The 17,159-nt window shown below is 31.6% G+C and overlaps 1 protein-coding gene across 1 annotated transcript in view; it reads right to left on the bottom strand.

The window, feature by feature from the left end:
* Positions 1 to 14,476, bottom strand: part of LOC129911238 (protein lozenge) — a 43,482-nt gene extending 29,006 nt beyond the window's left edge. The window contains exons 1-2 of the mRNA XM_055988968.1: positions 13,716 to 14,476; positions 3,147 to 3,386 (exon numbers count right to left, since the gene is read on the bottom strand). Coding sequence (XP_055844943.1) covers positions 3,147 to 3,386; positions 13,716 to 13,971 — 496 coding nt within the window. The 5' untranslated portion in view covers positions 13,972 to 14,476. The remainder of the gene's footprint in view (positions 1 to 3,146; positions 3,387 to 13,715) is intronic.
* Between the last annotated feature and the right edge of the window lie 2,683 nt (positions 14,477 to 17,159).

Genomic DNA, 17,159 nt, shown 5'->3' with positions numbered 1-17,159 from the left:
TCGAAGTAAAATGTATGATTTACTGAGAAAATTTGATCGGCACTAAGATTTTACTTCACATAGTTTGGGAGAAAATAACAAAACAATTATATCACCTATAATAGAAAAAATAATATCACCATTATTTTGTAAAGAATATTCCCTTTCAGTAATGTTTTGAAAAAAGAAAGAAAATTCTTAAAATAATAAAAATAATAAAAATGAAAAGGAAAGAAATAGGTTTCATTATAACAAACTAAAACGTAAAATCTAGTCAACATTGACATTTTAAATGTCAAAGTGAAATTTTCACTATCCACTTAAACTTAAAAAAATGTCAAAATGATATTTTAATTGTCAAAGTGAAATTTTCACTATTCCACCTGAAATTAAAAAATGTCAAAATGATATGATAAAATATCAAAATTGATATTTTAATTGTTGGACGACTTTTGTCACTGAAAAATGTTAATTTGATAGCTGTTATTATCAATTTTTTTTTTCGGTGTATCTCGAGTTCGATTTTTTTTACGAATCCTAAACTTGCCCTATGGTACCTATATCGCAAGTAAAAATTATTAGGGATCAAAAAAATCCCAATTTTTGAGGTTTTTCGAGTGAGTGTATTTCTCTTACAAATGGTCGTACTGGAATTAAAAAAAGGGTTTTAAAATCCATGTTTCAACTACAAAATCTTTTACAAACAATCAGCACAATTTTTTAAGAGTATGTCAAGACTCAAGACATAACTTGCAACACAAAACAAAGCTTCGATAAATCCTTTAATTTCCTATTCAAAACATTCGAAGCTTCTAATTACCATAAAAATCATTCTTCTAACATTAAAGAAAAAAGTTTTTAATATCACGGGTTAGACATCTTTTTGTCACGGTTGGGGCAGTCTGAGTCATTCAAATGAATTTTCTCTGTGTTCGAATTCGAAAACACAAATGTCTTTTAAACTATCATTAAACACCTTGCGCCCTTGCACATGAATAATTTAGACTTTAACTCTGCGATAGTAGTATTTACTAATGAATCATCAGGTCAAGAAATATCTTGATGAATAAAGTATTATCAATGGCCATCACGTTCGGCTTTCGTTAGATACAACAGGTCTACCGGTGATTTGATGATGGTAAAATGAAAAAAATAGAGTTTAGAATTAGAGTAGATTGCTTATAGAACCGATGAGTTAGGTACCTACTTCATCAGTGGATAAGCGATCACCTGGTTTTAAACGTTTTAAAATTAAATAAATTTAAAGATTCAAAAATTAAATGCTGGTGTACCACAGGCAGGGGCGTACACACCATTGGGGCAAGTGGGGCGGTGCCCATGGTCCCCTGACACACCACGGGCCCGACAGGAGATAAAGCAGAAAAGGCAACTTATTATAAAAGTAACGACCCGAAAAACAATTTTGGTTCTATAAAGCTTTACAGATGCAATTGTTGCTTCTGTAAAGCATTATAGAAGCAAAATTGTTAGTAGGGAAAGCAAACAGATAAGATATTTGACATAAATCACTTCGGGCACAAGAGAGAAAAATTATATTCTTCAGTGTCATATGTAATATTTCACATAAAAAATTCACAGGGGCCCTAAAAAATAAATCAGTTTTTTGAAAGAAAAATTATATATTATTCTAGGGCCCCAAAAAATATTACTTGAATAATCTTAGTAACCAGCAAATGATTATCAAGAGCCCCAAAACAAAATAAAGTAGGGCGTATACGTACTTTTTTATTTGTTCTTATTCATTCTATATCAAAGGGGCCCTCAAATACCAAAGGAGCCCCAAAATTAAGTCTTGTCCAGGAGGCCCCGGCAACTCAACGTACGGCTCTGGCGGCCATAGGACTGTGTGTTGTCTGTGAATTTGTTTCTTATTTTAATTTACGATATCCTACTTATTTACAAACACATTTCAATCTTTGTATTCTGGAAAAACTGGTACGCATCTAGAAAAGTTGTGAAGAATGCTTTATGTACCCGATGACACTGAGAGCTTTCTGAAGTTTTTAGATCAAAAAAGGACGGAAGAATGATACTCTATCATTTTTCTATTTCAATATTGTTCTTGAAAAGAGGAGTATCTAATATCTTATTGGAAAATTTCCTTCGTGAAAGTTTTATATCACTATTTCTAAGCCATCTATGTACTTATAATTTATATATTTTCTTTTCCTGAAAGTTTTTCATCGTTGTGGTTAGAATACTAAACTCTTAAGAAACAGCTAATAGCACGGTTATCGCACAGAAAAAAAAATTCTGCAGAACTCTGTTCAAGCTACATTATTTGCCACTTTGCATCTACTAAATTAAACCGAAATAACTTGATATATACACATCACTCATTTTATTATTAACAACGCACAAGTGCGGGGGATTTTAATTTAATCATTGACTCTCTTAACTCTGAGTCACTTCAAAAACTGAGATGAATCAATGGTTAATAAAATTAAATTTTAGCGGAATTGATATTACTTCTGATGATAAGCAAATTTAGACAAAAAACAATGACGTATAATCATCAATGTCATAAAAATTACACAAAACTTCAACTGAATAAGGTACACTCATAGTCACAGATATAAACCTACTCTTATAATGATAAAGAGTTGCCACGAGTTGTCACAGTATAAGTTCGAAGTGCCTTAAACAAATAATTACAAGTGCGTGTGAAATAAGCAAGCTCAACACAGTGCGCATGCGCACAATCACGCCCACCTCATTTCCCCAAGTACGACTGGAAGTCAGAAATGCATTTAAAAAAAAATTGATTATATTGTCGTTTGCGTGTCAGAATTATATACGAACTGCTGTTATGCGTTTCGTCAAAAGTAAGGAAGAAATTGCATGATCGCCAGAAGCAGTTCATCGAACAAATGTGGAGATGACTTCTGCTCTTATTCTTTTGTGTTTGTGCAATTACGCACCAGTTCTTCCAGTTCTTAACTCTCCTACAATATATTCTTAAAATGAAACAAATGTTTCGAAGTAAGAATATGGTGGCATCAGGCGTATAAACAATGCAAATATAAAAATGAGATAATTAACCCAGCAAATGAATGATGACGAAGATGATGGTCTGTCTTGGCGCATGCCATCACATATGGCAAAAGGTAGAATTTTTTTTTTTAAGCTTGTTAAAGAAGACTTACCTCGTCCACTTCGTCCGACAAAACGCAGGTCATTGAATTTGGCAACTTGATTCTTCATTACCGCTGTACAATTTCTTAGTTCGGCACAATAGTTTTCGTCGTTACCAGCACGTATCGTCACTATTGTGCCGTCACCGACATCGACTAGAGCAACCACTTTGAAGGCCAGCGGAAGTGTTTTATTGGATCTCCAATGGGTGGGCAAGGCGGAGCAAAGGAAATAAGGACTACCCGTTCGAACTGAAAATATGAAAATATTATATTAATTAGTTTGGTTATGGTAGAAGACAAAGTCAACAATTTGGGAAATTAATGAACTGACGGGAAACTTTGCTTCTATAAAGCTTTACAGATACTTCTGCTGCTTCTGTAAAGTCTTATACAAGCAAAATTGTGAGTTAGGTATTTTCTATCAAAAAATAAGGTTTTTGAAACTGAAGGACAGTTTTTGTGTTTAGTTTAGTGCTGCTTCTGTAAAGCAAGCAAAATTGTGAGCTGGCTATCTTCTATGATTAAATAAGACTTTTGAAACTGAAGAACAGTTTTTCGTTTAGTTTACATGCGGTTCGAAAGGTAGGGAATTGACGACGAACACCATACTAATGGAGCCTTATAGGATGAAGTTATGAAGTCAGGAAGCTGTGATACTAACAGAGATCATAACAATCATCAGCCAAAGAAGAAGAAGTTCAATAAATTTTGTATTGCTTTTAGTAATTCAATTTTAAATATTAGAACAAGGACGTGATAACTTTTTAGTCTTTGTTTTGTCATGAATTCCTTTTGCAAACTATTTTTGTTTTTTTCTTCTTTTACCATCTTCATGTTTGCTTGCTAACCCACAAAAAAATAATCTGGCGCGTGAATCCAAAAACATAACCGGGTTGCTGATCACACGACATGAAATTGATATTGATATGATACTGTTATTGATCCTTTTTTTTTGTGTTAGCTTATATGTGGCTTCATTAATATTTTTCCCAAGCTTATTATTCTCCTGCTTTAAGTGTGTATTATATCCTATTTTTCCTTTCTCTTATGTGTGCAAAATTTATCGCATGTTGAAAAAAAATCAGTGAAGAAGAAATAAACAGAATCTGATATTTTTGGAACAATAAAAATACTTTTTCTTGACTTTGATTTTTGGTGATATTTGATATATGAATCAGTGTTCACAATGCACAATGATATACCTATTGATTTTTTAGTGCTCCTCTATTGAACATTAATATGAGGAGGACACACTTCGATCCACATTTCGTTATTTCATTTATGCTTGTCTTTCAATTTTAAGCTTCCAAACTGTTTCGTTGGATTTTTTTTGTTCTTAATTTTAGTGTGTGAATAATTTATTGTTATTTCATTCATAAGAACTCAGTATCTATTCATAAGGACCATCTTGTGCTGAATTAACTTAAACTATTTCAAGGTAAGTTTATTCTACAAAGTATGCATATTAATCTGAAGCTGAATCAGAAGTCGGTTTTCCATGAAGAATTTGAACTTTGATCCAGCAAAAATCTTTTAACATTACACGATGTTACGCTTTCTGGTTAAGTCCTTGAAGAGATAGACCCTCTTAATCGTACCTCAAACTAGACTCACAATCTACTAAACTTCAGTGAACGATTAAACATCATAACCAACTAGATTCACCTCAGTCAGAACTAGGGTTCCCAACATTTTTGGTGCCGATTATAGTATTTTGAAGAAAAACCGTAAAAAAATATAGTACTTTCCAAGCAAATATAGTATTTATAAGAACATAAAGAAGTCAAGGAATTTTTGTTTAAGTTTTTGCATATTAATGTTTGTAAAACCTGTATTTTTTGCACTTATTGCATTATTCAAAAGTTTTTTGTAGACAAAAAATTATCATAATGTTTTTCACATTCAATATTTCAATTTCAATTTTAGCAGAAATGGAATATCTGATCACAGTACACATAATAATGGTAATGGGCACGTTCAGGAAATATTAGGGACTAGATATTTAGGTATAACGTCATCTTCTGAACGGAGATTTGAGTAAATTGACTAAATTTGTTTGGATCTGATGTTATTGTCAAACTTCTAAAATTATTGAATAATTTTATAGATCGCATGGGGCAGAAACCAAATTTCACTTAACTTTAATAAATAAATAATTTTAATTATAACCGATAATGCACTTTTTACTCGTTTTTCACATAAATAGATACAATTTTGCTAACATAATTCTAGAATTAAAAACAATCAGCTGTCATGTTGACAAAAAAAACTTTCCTAAATTTTTAGGGAGAATTTTCTTGCCTAACTTTCCAGTCAGATTTCCAATAAAATTACCTAAATTGGAAGGATTTTTTTTGACAGTTGACCAATCAGAGAACGAGAAATTACCTAAATATATAGTCCCTAACGTTTCTGAACCTGCCCAATTACAAACATTGTCAAAATTTGTTTGTCAGGTCGGCGTTTAATTTTTATATATATCAATCGGAGTAACAGGAAATTTGTTTTTGATTATAAAATGTCATTTGAAAAAATTATAAATTGAAAAGTAACAAGTTTCCCTTGTGTTTCCTGTCGAAAAATGGTCAATAATTGTTAAAAAATTAGTTGTGTGCGTTTCATCGGTAATTTAAAACAATTAAGAATAACGGTAGCTGTCACTTTTATTCAAACTGACATTGGTCGCCAAATTGTCAAAGCATAAGATCGGAAGATATTACCTTTTTATGTGTAGTGTGATATCTTAAAAAAACATTTGGGAGGTGTTTTAATTTTAACCTTGGTTAAATTTTGACACTAGCATGATGGTGAATAAAACAGGTTTACATGTATTCTCCTGTAGAGAAAGCTTAAATTTAACGAAGATAAAAACTTTAACCCAAATACTAACTTAATCGACACACGGCTTTAGTAGGCTAGGCTTAGGAGAGTTAAGATACATGGAAAATATAAAGCAATAAAGTTCAATCAACATAAGAAATATTTTTGTTATTAATTTCGTTCGCCTCATTAAAATATAGTATTTTTGCGTACTATATATTTCTTCAACAGTATATAGTACGTAAAGCTCAAATATAGTACAATACTAGCTGCGTTCCTTTGGAAATATTTATCTACTTTTTAGTACTTAAAGCTGCTTTGAACTACTTTTTCAGTATAGCAAAAGTAATTCAAAGTAGTTTTAAGTTCTAAAAAGTAGATAAATATTTCCAAAGAAACGCAGCTACTATATATTATAGTACGGTTGGGAACCCTAGTCAGAACGGCTACAGTGCGCTTCTACAAAATTTGCGCTTCTGGAGAAATAATGTAGGTACGCAAAGTGCGCTATTTTACGTTGTAGTTGTCATTGGTTCCCGATTTGTTTTGGGAATGAATGTGTAACTGATGAGTTCAATAAAATTTTAACAAAATTGTACATTTTCGGACAAAAAAAGAAAGCGAGCTAAATCAACAAATATAATTCTAAATATTGATTCATTTTCATTCTGGGATCTGTTTTTAGAATGAAAGTTATCCAAAACAAATATTCAAGAACCTTTAATGCACATGCATTCGTGCATTACCTACTTGACTAAATACAAAACCCAGAAGACGCTTTAAGACCTGCTTGATTAAAGCAAAGCAACTTTTTTGGAACACAATCTGAAACTTTAGTTGAAGCAGTTCGATGTTTAATTTTAATAACGGTCCTTATACCCAAAAAATGTGTTGTAGAATAACAAAGAAATCGACCAGACAACCAGTTGGTTATGGATTGATTTGGATTTGGATCACTAAATAATAAAAATAATAACAGGTGTTGTGGATTCTATCACCAAAACCAAGTCGTTAAATATACGATTTGGTGATCAAATCCACAACCATTTCTTAATTAAATTGACAACTTTGGTTATCGGGTCGAATTCATTGCGATTTCTACAACACATTTTTTTTGTGTATAAAAAACAACTATACCAGCTGAGAGTTACCCAATACTTAATTCATCAGAATATGGTCTCCATTTATTAGCTTGTAAAGACCAAATCCAACATCCAAATTCAAAGCTTGGCCGTCGTCCAACAAAAAGAAATTCCGTAAGTACTCCACATTTCGTCAAGACAAACACATTAAAGAAGTTCCAATGGTTAACTGCTCAAAAGTTACGCCATGTTGCCATTGCAAACAATGCAGTTAACCAAAAGTTCTTGGGAATGCCGTATCTTTTCATCCGCTGCAACCATTTTGATAATTTCTAGTCTAGTTTCCATCTCTTTGAGATGCATGATTTTTTCGAGACTTGAGCTATTACAAGTTAATGCTTTTTTAAGCCAAGTTTGTGGCAATCAAGGAACTTTCTTAGTGTTGCAATCAATTTTTTAACAAGGTCATTTGCCTTGCATTCAGTTCGGCTTTCAAGAGAATTACACTACACACTGCAGCCCATCAGGAAGATTCATCAAGGCATCAATTCAGCCTTAAACAACCATCAAGTTACCGTCGCTTCGCATACTTTAACAAGCTCCTGAACAATCAACCCTTTGATGAAAAGAAGAACAGGATTAAGTCAATCAACGAAAATCTTGATCTACAAGTAGCTTTTTTGTCATAATGGTAAATAGCAAGTTCAATAGAAGACCTTGAAATGAATTCAAGTTTAAGTACAGAATTGAAATTACCAAAAATTACCTTTTCTACTAACAAGTGAATTCAGAGGATTTAACCTTTCAGAAATGTATTGGTTGAGTCAAATATAGGAAATGAAATTGCATTTTTCGCAGTACAAAATATGTTTTTGTCGAAACTGATACTCTTTCTTCAAGGGTTTACATAACCTGCAAAATATTTACTGATCCCGTCGGCGCGCCGACGGCGTCGGTAACAAAATGTATACGTAGAAACATATTGAATTTCAAAGTATTTAACAGAGTTGAGCTATAATTACTGAATAAATGCAAGAATTTTGTATTTATCTTCTTACCATAAAAATTTTATCACATAAATCATGACTTCTGACAGTGAACATTCTTTTGGATGTAAATAAAAATAAAAATTTTGATCGTTTGGTATAATTTTAAGTTGAAAGATAAATTTATGTTAATTCACAGAGGAATTTTGTATCGTCTTCAGTTGTTGTGTTTGTTATTAGAACATGATCGAATTGGAATTAAAATACAAAGTTGAAAGGATAACTTTTGAAGAGATTCAATTGAAATATTGGTGCACTTTTAAAAACTTCAAAATTTAATTTTTTTTTCATTTGCATTTTTACGCGCTCAAGTTATGTTCAAAAAAAAAAAAACTATAACTATTCCTTAAATGATCCGAAGGCACTTTTGTTTATCATTTTTCTTGACCGATCTCGTGAAACTAAAATAACACAATGACTCGCTTTCGTTTAAGAAAAACTCTATGAACTCTCGAGTACGCAGAAAATAATGATATCAATTTACCCTAAAAAGAAACTATTTAAATTTCAATTTCAGTAGCGGCACATTAAAAGAAAATGAATAAAAATTATTTTTTTATTTATAGAAATAATCCATTATAAAAAAAAAAAAATAAACAAACAAGATATGTCAATAGGTTTTTGGCCTCAATTTTATTATGCAAAATGAAAAACCACATCTTTTGAATATGTATAATTGGAATTTTTTTTTTGTTACTATAACTTGCCACGGAAGCCGTCAACTAAATTTTAGAAGCTTTGTTGATGCTCGTAATGTATGTATGAATAGATATAACTTGTTTTAAGAGTTTGAATATTTATTGTTACATGATTTTAATGTACATATATTGAACAACATTTTTGGGTATCATAATTTCGTAATATTTTGAAATTACTGATAATTTTTTTTTTTTTTTTTTGAGAAAGAAATTTACCAAATATTTGATTCATCTGAATTTACTAGAAAGGTACGTACTACATTATGAAGTAAGTGAAGATCTTTGTTTTATAACTGATACAAATATTTTCTTGCTTTGGTTGGCTATAAAAATTTTGCAAATGTAATGGAAAAAAAATTGATACAACGAAAAAGTACTAGCTAATCAAATTTAAGGTTTATTGCCAAATTTGAAGAAATGGAATATTTTGTTTCAAAACTGATAATTTATTAGAGAATGCTTTTGAATAGAATTAAGTAAAATAAAATTTATTTAAAAAGTTTATTCTCCTAATCAATTCCCATTAAATTTGGAAAAAATTATATTTTTTTTTTAATAATTTATGGACAATTTTGTTAAGTATAAGCAAATACAACTGACTGTATTCTCTTTCAGCATGTGTTCTAAGAAGCTATCAAACTAAACTATACCATTTGTGGTGTGAACTTCTGAAACTTAATTATTGAAAAAGATAGATACATAGTATAAGTTACCTATGAACTAGATTATCTTAGATATAACTAGATTTAGGTTGGTATTCCCTCAGCGCACATAAACTAAAAAGCTAATTAGGTTTTAATAGTTTTTTATTTTTTAAAAGTTAGGGATCATAACAGAATAGTGTGGTCTGTGGTGAAAAGGCTTATCAACCACTCATGCTATGAGCACCTGAAGAATACGGGCCTTATTCTTTTTTTATTTAAGTTATTGATATTATCCAATACCAACCAACACGGTTATAATTTCTTCAATTTTTTAGGAGTACCTTGGACTTTGAATATGTGCTAATCCACCTTCCTAGAAGAAGTAACTTCCTTCCATTTTATAGTACCTAAGTCATTTTTTGTAAACGACAACAGATCTTAAAGCAAAATTTCTATTGCTTATCGTTTTTAGCCTTTATTAAGCCGATATTAATTTTAATGATTTCTTGGACAATTGATGATAAAATTATGAAACAAAGATGCTTTTCACTCTCAAAATTAAAAAAAAAAAAAAAAAAAATACAAATAAATGTTGTTTATACCTCGCTATTTTTTAGCGCTTACGACACATTGTCGGAAAGGGCATGTTATTGTACAAAACCACAATATTTGTTGAAAGACAGTGGTAGTCATATTTGTAAAGTTTTGGGCTCAACTTGTTTGTAAGCAATCCTTTTTTGTATTTGCCTTCAAAAATAATAAAAGAAAGACTTTTCAAAGATTCAACTTGCCACGAATATTTTCGATTATCTCTGTCAATTCAATCAATTTTTGTAATTTATGTTTGATAGCACGATGTGGGGTGTGGGGGTCTATGTTTTTTTATGATTAATTAATCGAACCGCCACTGGAACACCATTTTAAATTTGTAGTTTTGATATTTCATAACCTAAAGCCACCAAATTATGTTTCATTTTTTGCTGACAATTCAAGAAAAAGTTACTAAAATAGTCTTATCGTTGGTATTTAAATGCTATCGAAATGGAACATACCGGATGTTAGGTTAACATACTTATTTTTTTTTTTTTTTATATAGAACAATAAGATCAGCAAGTGTTTGAGGTTTTTTTCTTTGTTCAAAAATTAAAAAAAAAAAATTGCTCATGAGAATTTGCTATTCATTCTTGTTGGATTTCAGTCTTAAATGCAAAGAGAAGAATTTTAATTATTTACTTATAAGTTCTTCAATTTTGTCCTCACTCAACGAAGAAAATGCCTTTTTCATTATTCAAAAAAATAAAAAGAAATGTCCATAGTTCCAAAAATATACAAGCCTATAAAAAATTGTATTTTTTAAGCTTATCTAAACTTACTTTGGGTTTAAGCAAAATACAACCTTATCATCAAATCAAAAATTTCCCGGAATTTGATTAACTTTTCAGAATTCAACGAAATTTTCCGATTGAAAACCTTTCTCCCAGAAAAATGCCCTCCACTTTAAAAAAAAAGAATTTGAATTCATTAAATTTTGTATTTCGTAAAGGTCACTGCTAAAAGAAACAATTTAAACTTGCAAAAAACTGATTATAAATTAACCGTTGAACTCCGTTTTTGAAAGCAAAATTACAATAAATAGACTTGTTTATTACTCTTTCAATTATTCCAGCAAAGAAATACAATTAATTCCTTCTAAAAAAATTTTAAGTTAGTTTTTTATCGAATCAATGCAAAATTTACTTCGTCTACTTTTATAATTAAGGGCATATATTCTTTAACTAATTTTCATATGCAACTTTGCGTAAATAACCAAAAGAGTTGGGTGGCACAAATAACATCCTAGAAAAAAGGGTTTCACCTACTTTTCGGCATTTCTGCTTATGTCTTCTATAAGACGAATATTGCTAACTTCTAATTCTAATGCGTCAATTGTTGTTCGTTTGTTAGCACATTACAACTTTGGGTATAACTCCCGACAAACAATTTTGGTTCTATAAAGCTTTACAGATGCAATTGTTGCTTCTGTAAAGCATTATAGAAGAAAAATTGTTAATAGGGCTCCCAAATGGAGGTAGTAAAAAACTCGCAATTACTTTATTTTCAACGAATTCAATGCAATATCCTTCTACTAGGACAAAAGATCATGTGTAGATCTAGTAGTAAATATTCTAGATGATCTACTCATGAGTACTTTACCAGCATATTGTTCGAACTCAATAATTCATGTGTAGTCTACTTCCAAAGGCACACGACTATTAATAGTAAAATTGTAATAATACCACTTTTGAAAAAAAAGCAGCACATTGCGCTATATTTATTGTACTATCGGATAGATAATGTTAACCTTAAAACTAATATTATTATTCTTAAAAAACTCTCTGGAGCAGACATGATATTTTTACAGGTTAAAAAAACACCATGAATATTTACATTTTACTGACTTACTAAGGACTAAATACAAATACGATTTTAAATAGATCGCTATTTCAATGAAACCACTATTCTATTCCCATCTACTGGGGGAGAAGAGTACTTAATTATACTCATGAGTATTTCACATATCTAATGGAAGCCGACTAATAACCCCGACAAACAATTTTTTTTTCTATAAAGCTTTACAGATGCAATTTTTGCTTCTGTAAAGCATTATAGAAGCAAAATTGTTAGTAGAGACTGGAGGTTTCACAGCTGAAACCTACCAAGTCAAAAGAAGAAAAAAATTCAAATCTAGTGCCAAAATCTAGGCAAGGTTTGACTCTACTAACGTCTTTCATTAGTTTGATCCAAAATTGTCATTTTGTTCGAAAAACAAAAAATATTCACCATAAGATTCAATGGAAACGTATTTACTTAAACTCGATATAGCTCCGGATTCGCTTTTGTGACTTGGTTCACTTCAGCTCTTAGACATCCAACTAGAAAATTAGCTGAACGCACTAATTTTTCATAAGCTTGTGTACCTAATTGGCAAACTAGCGCTAATGCCGACTTTACACGAGTCTATTTTAGCCGCACGATATGTCGGTCGACTTGGATTTTTCTATAGGGAATGTCACTTTAGTCGCCTGCGACTTACGTTCACACGAGTCGAAAAGCTTCGCCGCACGGCAAACTCTCCAAACAAAATTTTCTACAAAAACTTTATTTTTAAGCTGCGTCCACATTATGTTAAGTTGTGATAATAAACACGCTTGATCATCAAAGTGGATCAAATGAGGACGTGTTGATCAATAGCGCTGTTCAACTTTCCATGACATGAACGCTACCCGTTTGAAACCGGTAAAGATCGAAAAATGTTGCAAATGTTCCATCTTATTGACAGTGAAATGGCACTTGAATAAAAAATTGAAATTTTACTGACATTCAACAGGAACAATAACACGTCCTGGCTACCTAACAATTTAAAAAAAAAAACCTTCCAAACCAATTTTGCAGGAACAACTTACTATAAAAATTAATTGAGATTTGAGCATTTTGTTTGAAAATGTCAGCCTTATTTTAATGCTTCTTTATAATAAAAGTGAAAAAGTCTCAAAAAATTATATTTAAATATCGGCTTAAATGTTGTATGTATATTTTATTTCTTCTGATAACATTATTTGTTATAGTTTTATTTCACTGTTATTTTCAAATTAAATTCCCAAGTTAGTTAATTCGCGGCAATATCTGAACACACACAAATTTAATGAAAATTCGTTTTGCTAATAAGAGTGACTTCACCTTTGGGATATAGTATCGAAACATAAAATAACGATCATAATGGGTCAAGAGATCAAGCTTTTTTCTCACTTTTCAGAGTAGGTTTTATGGAGTTCGATCTCAAGAAAATGTTCTAAAAAGTTAGATATAACCTGTTTTCACTAGAGTCCAAATGAGATAATTTCGCAAATTAGGTATGTTCAAATTTTAAAATATAATTTTTTTCCTATGCGATTTGACATTCGAAATGAGAAAATTTAGGAAATTTCCTCATTCGGACTCTAGTGAAAACAGGCTATTAAACTCATCTTGTATAATTTTCAAAATAACTTCCAATTCCGTGCACTTGAAAAATAGAAGAATTTCAATACGAATCACTTTAAAATCGTTTAGTGACAGATAATTAAATTGTTTTTTAAATTTGATAATTAGATAGAAATTCTCGCATTTTTACAAAACATTTACTTGATACTGATACTGATATCACTTGTCAATACCGACGTGTTGTATAGGCATAAGAAATTTTCAAAATGTTCCATCATAGAAAAATATAGCCAAACTCATAAAATCTCTCCATTTCTTGAGAACTCACCCAATTCACCAGGATACTCCTGTTGAGCATCCAATATCAATCGTTCCGTCCACCAAAGCTCTTGTGATGATGAAGGCGGTGAACTACTGCCACTATTATTGCTTGGGGGGTCAATCATTCCCCCCTTATTATAAATACCACCGCCACTGGACTGACCACTCCAATCTGCCGCCGATGATACGGACGATGTCGAAGTTACCGGTCCGGCAGTGGAGCCAGTGTAGACTGCCGTCGTTGTACCGGTAGGCAGATGCATTCGATGATAATAATTTTTGGGAGCTATTTTGACGGTTTTATTTTAATATCTGATATGGCAATATAATATAAAATTATTCAAACTCTAACCACTACACTGAAAAAAAATTTTTTTTTTCTTGACTTTTTGATTCTTCTTTAATATTTTTTTTATTTTTTGTTTTATTACACTGGTCAAGAAATATTGGTTAATGTCGACCAATTAGTCACTATACACTCTTTTCAGGTTAATACACTTGCGTTTTCTTTTAATTTGACAGATATAAACATTAAATTGACAAACAGAATTGCAGCAAGACATAAATTTGACAGGCCAAAGTGGGTGACTTATTTAATTCTTTTTTTTTCTCAAAGAAAATAACACAAACAATTAAACTTTACCAGGCGTAGCAGGTAACTAGTCATATCTAACAGGTTCTCACCGTGATTCCAAATAAAACAAAAGACAATACAAAATACAACAAACGTCAACAACAACACTCATGTTAGCAACGACATTTTATTTATTTATTTTTTTTTATTCAGACCTAAACGAAATAAGTATAAACTGATTCATGAAATTCGCGGAACCGCTAACTCCAACCGAACCGGTATAGGTATTGCACAGCGGCGGTGTGTATATTAAACTTTTGGGAAGTTTAAATTTTTAACCCAGACACAAATCCGTCATAACAAATAAAGCTTCCGGTTAATATTGATCAGCTGAGAACTAAAATTAAGATATAATTGGCAATTGGTCAACGTAATTTGCAATTTCTACCATAAACGTCAAAAGTTTGGATTTTCCCGCAATTTTTTTGACGTAACTTCTGTCACACTATAACACTCCTATAAGTGATTCACAAAATACTATTCCAACAACCGCTGCGCCGGATTCAAGCTGTAAGCTGTGTATTTGCGTTCGGCTCACAGTTCTAACTGGTATTTCGAATCACGACGAGTGGCTTCGAGACGTGAATACGGCGGCGGTGACTTGGAGAAGCTTAATAGTGTGAAACGCCTCTTTGGATGAACTGGAGTGTGAATGAGAGAGTCAGCATGAATTCAGCGATTACTTACAATACATTTCCCCATATAACTTGCTGGTTATGAAAAGACCGCCTGTGACAGATGATGGTTTCGGTTTTGTGTGATGTGAGGTGTTCTCTCCAGCTGCAGTGTGATTAGCTGACGAGGGTTGGTCGACATTGTTAAGACGGAGTGGTTGGTCTCTCTTACCCAACTACTTGTGGTTCGTTTTGTGGATTTGCTATAGTGTTTGGGTACCTATCTTGTTTGGTATTTTTTTTCTTGTTGTTGGTTTTTACATTTTTCTTCTTTTGTACAAAAAAAAATATAAGGAGTGGTGGTTATGGAAGTGGTAGTTTTTTTTTTCTAATTTATGTGTATGTGAGGTGATTTCATGCGCAGTGATTGGTAGAAGACGTTTAACGGTTTTTTTTACCCTCACAGTAGGCGGGGATTGTTTTTAAGAGGGGGTAAATGGAAGTTATGAAGAAAACGATAAAAACTGACAGAATTTTTTTTTGTTTTAATTTGGCAAACTGACTTTTTGTGGAAACATCATTATACTCGGATTACGGAAATGTGAGAAAATGAAGTCGATACAAAAGTTATTTTTTTTTAAGTTAGTTAAGTGGATCAAATGTTGTCAAGGTCAAAAAAGAAAATGTGAAATAATTATGTTGGCAAGCTTAAAAAAGAGCCTGTTAATGGACTTTATTTGTGCAAAACAGTGAAATAGGTACATAGGATTCATTAACGGTGTAGGCAGTCTCATACCTTTTTTGCAAGTTTAGTTTTTTCCTTTGTTATTGTAATATTTTGTCGCCATTGAAAGTTTTAAATGTTTAATTCACTTCGTGAGATTTGAACCAAATATGGAGGTAGATAAATATATACCACGGTTTAGTACCAAAATGTTTCCGTTGGGCGCCATTTTTATATTGGAAAATTTGCTTCTAAAGTGTGGGTCATACTCCAATGGTTGCTTACCGCATTTTGAGGTAGCCACTGCTGTCAACTGGGTGTGTTTACTAAAATTCACCTCTAATGGTGGTCAACAAGTGAATACTAAGTTGACTAAATAAGTGGCCGGAATTTTAGTGTTTGGAGTTACTTATGTGTATTGATATGATAATACACAATTTAGTTTATTTCGATAAATACTAGCGATACCTAGTGCATGTAGTTACAATTTTTTAAATTATAACAAAAAAAAAAATAAAGAAGAATGACTTATACTTACAACTTGTACCTTCACAATACACTATACGTTATGGATTTTTTGAATAAAAAATATTTTTAAGTGATTTTACATTTGGTATCATCGTGGGAGTAAATTATATAGGTATACATTAGGTGTGTTTTTTATTAGGTACAACCGGTCTTAACTAGACAAAAAAAACGCAGTCTGGGCTAAGCAATTTACATGTTAAATACAACAACACCTTAGCCCCTTGGGCTTAGTTGTTTAGCCCGGAGATTTCTCTGGGCTTAACTTTTTGAAGAGTTTTAAATCTGTGCTACCAAACTAATTTGTTCATAAATTGTTTAGAATTTGTTTAAAAACGTGAAAATTCACGTTTGGAAGGTCAAAATGTATTAAAACAGTTTTGCTAGCATACATTTTTGTATCTCTTTGTAAAACATACATGAAAAATACAAGAAAATGACGAAAGCGAAAAATATGACCACTCTAAATTTTTGTTGTGTCTGCTGTTTTCGGAACATTTAATATACAGTGCTGCCAAGATTTCAAGTTAAGCCCCGAGGCGTTTTTTTTTTGTCCAGTTAAGACCGGTGGTAATAAAAAACACACCTATTTTTACTGTAGATAGGGGGGGATCAGGGGGATATATCCCCCCCATTGGGATCGATAATTGTGCAGTATAAACAGTCATGAATAAATAAGTTGAAGAAGCGCACTTTGAAAAAAACGCTATGGATTTCGAGTTCTTGATTAGCTTAAAGGTTATAAATATGGTTTACCAACTTTCGTTATTAAGTAGGTGTTTCAAAGAGTGAATTTAGACTTGGTCCAAGCAATGGAGCTCGCTAAAGATTTAAGGGATCAACTAAAAATTAAACGGGCAGAAGACGACTCATTTTCGAAAGTTTTTTGTATATGGGAAAAATTAGCTGAAATTCTTGACATAGGCGTTAAACATAAGTGAAAAGTGAAGCGAC

Source organism: Episyrphus balteatus, chromosome 2 (assembly GCF_945859705.1).
Source record: "Episyrphus balteatus chromosome 2, idEpiBalt1.1, whole genome shotgun sequence".
NCBI lineage: Eukaryota > Metazoa > Arthropoda > Insecta > Diptera > Syrphidae > Episyrphus > Episyrphus balteatus.
The sequence above is the reverse complement of the archived record's forward strand: the minus strand, read 5'-3'. Positions and strand labels throughout refer to the sequence as shown.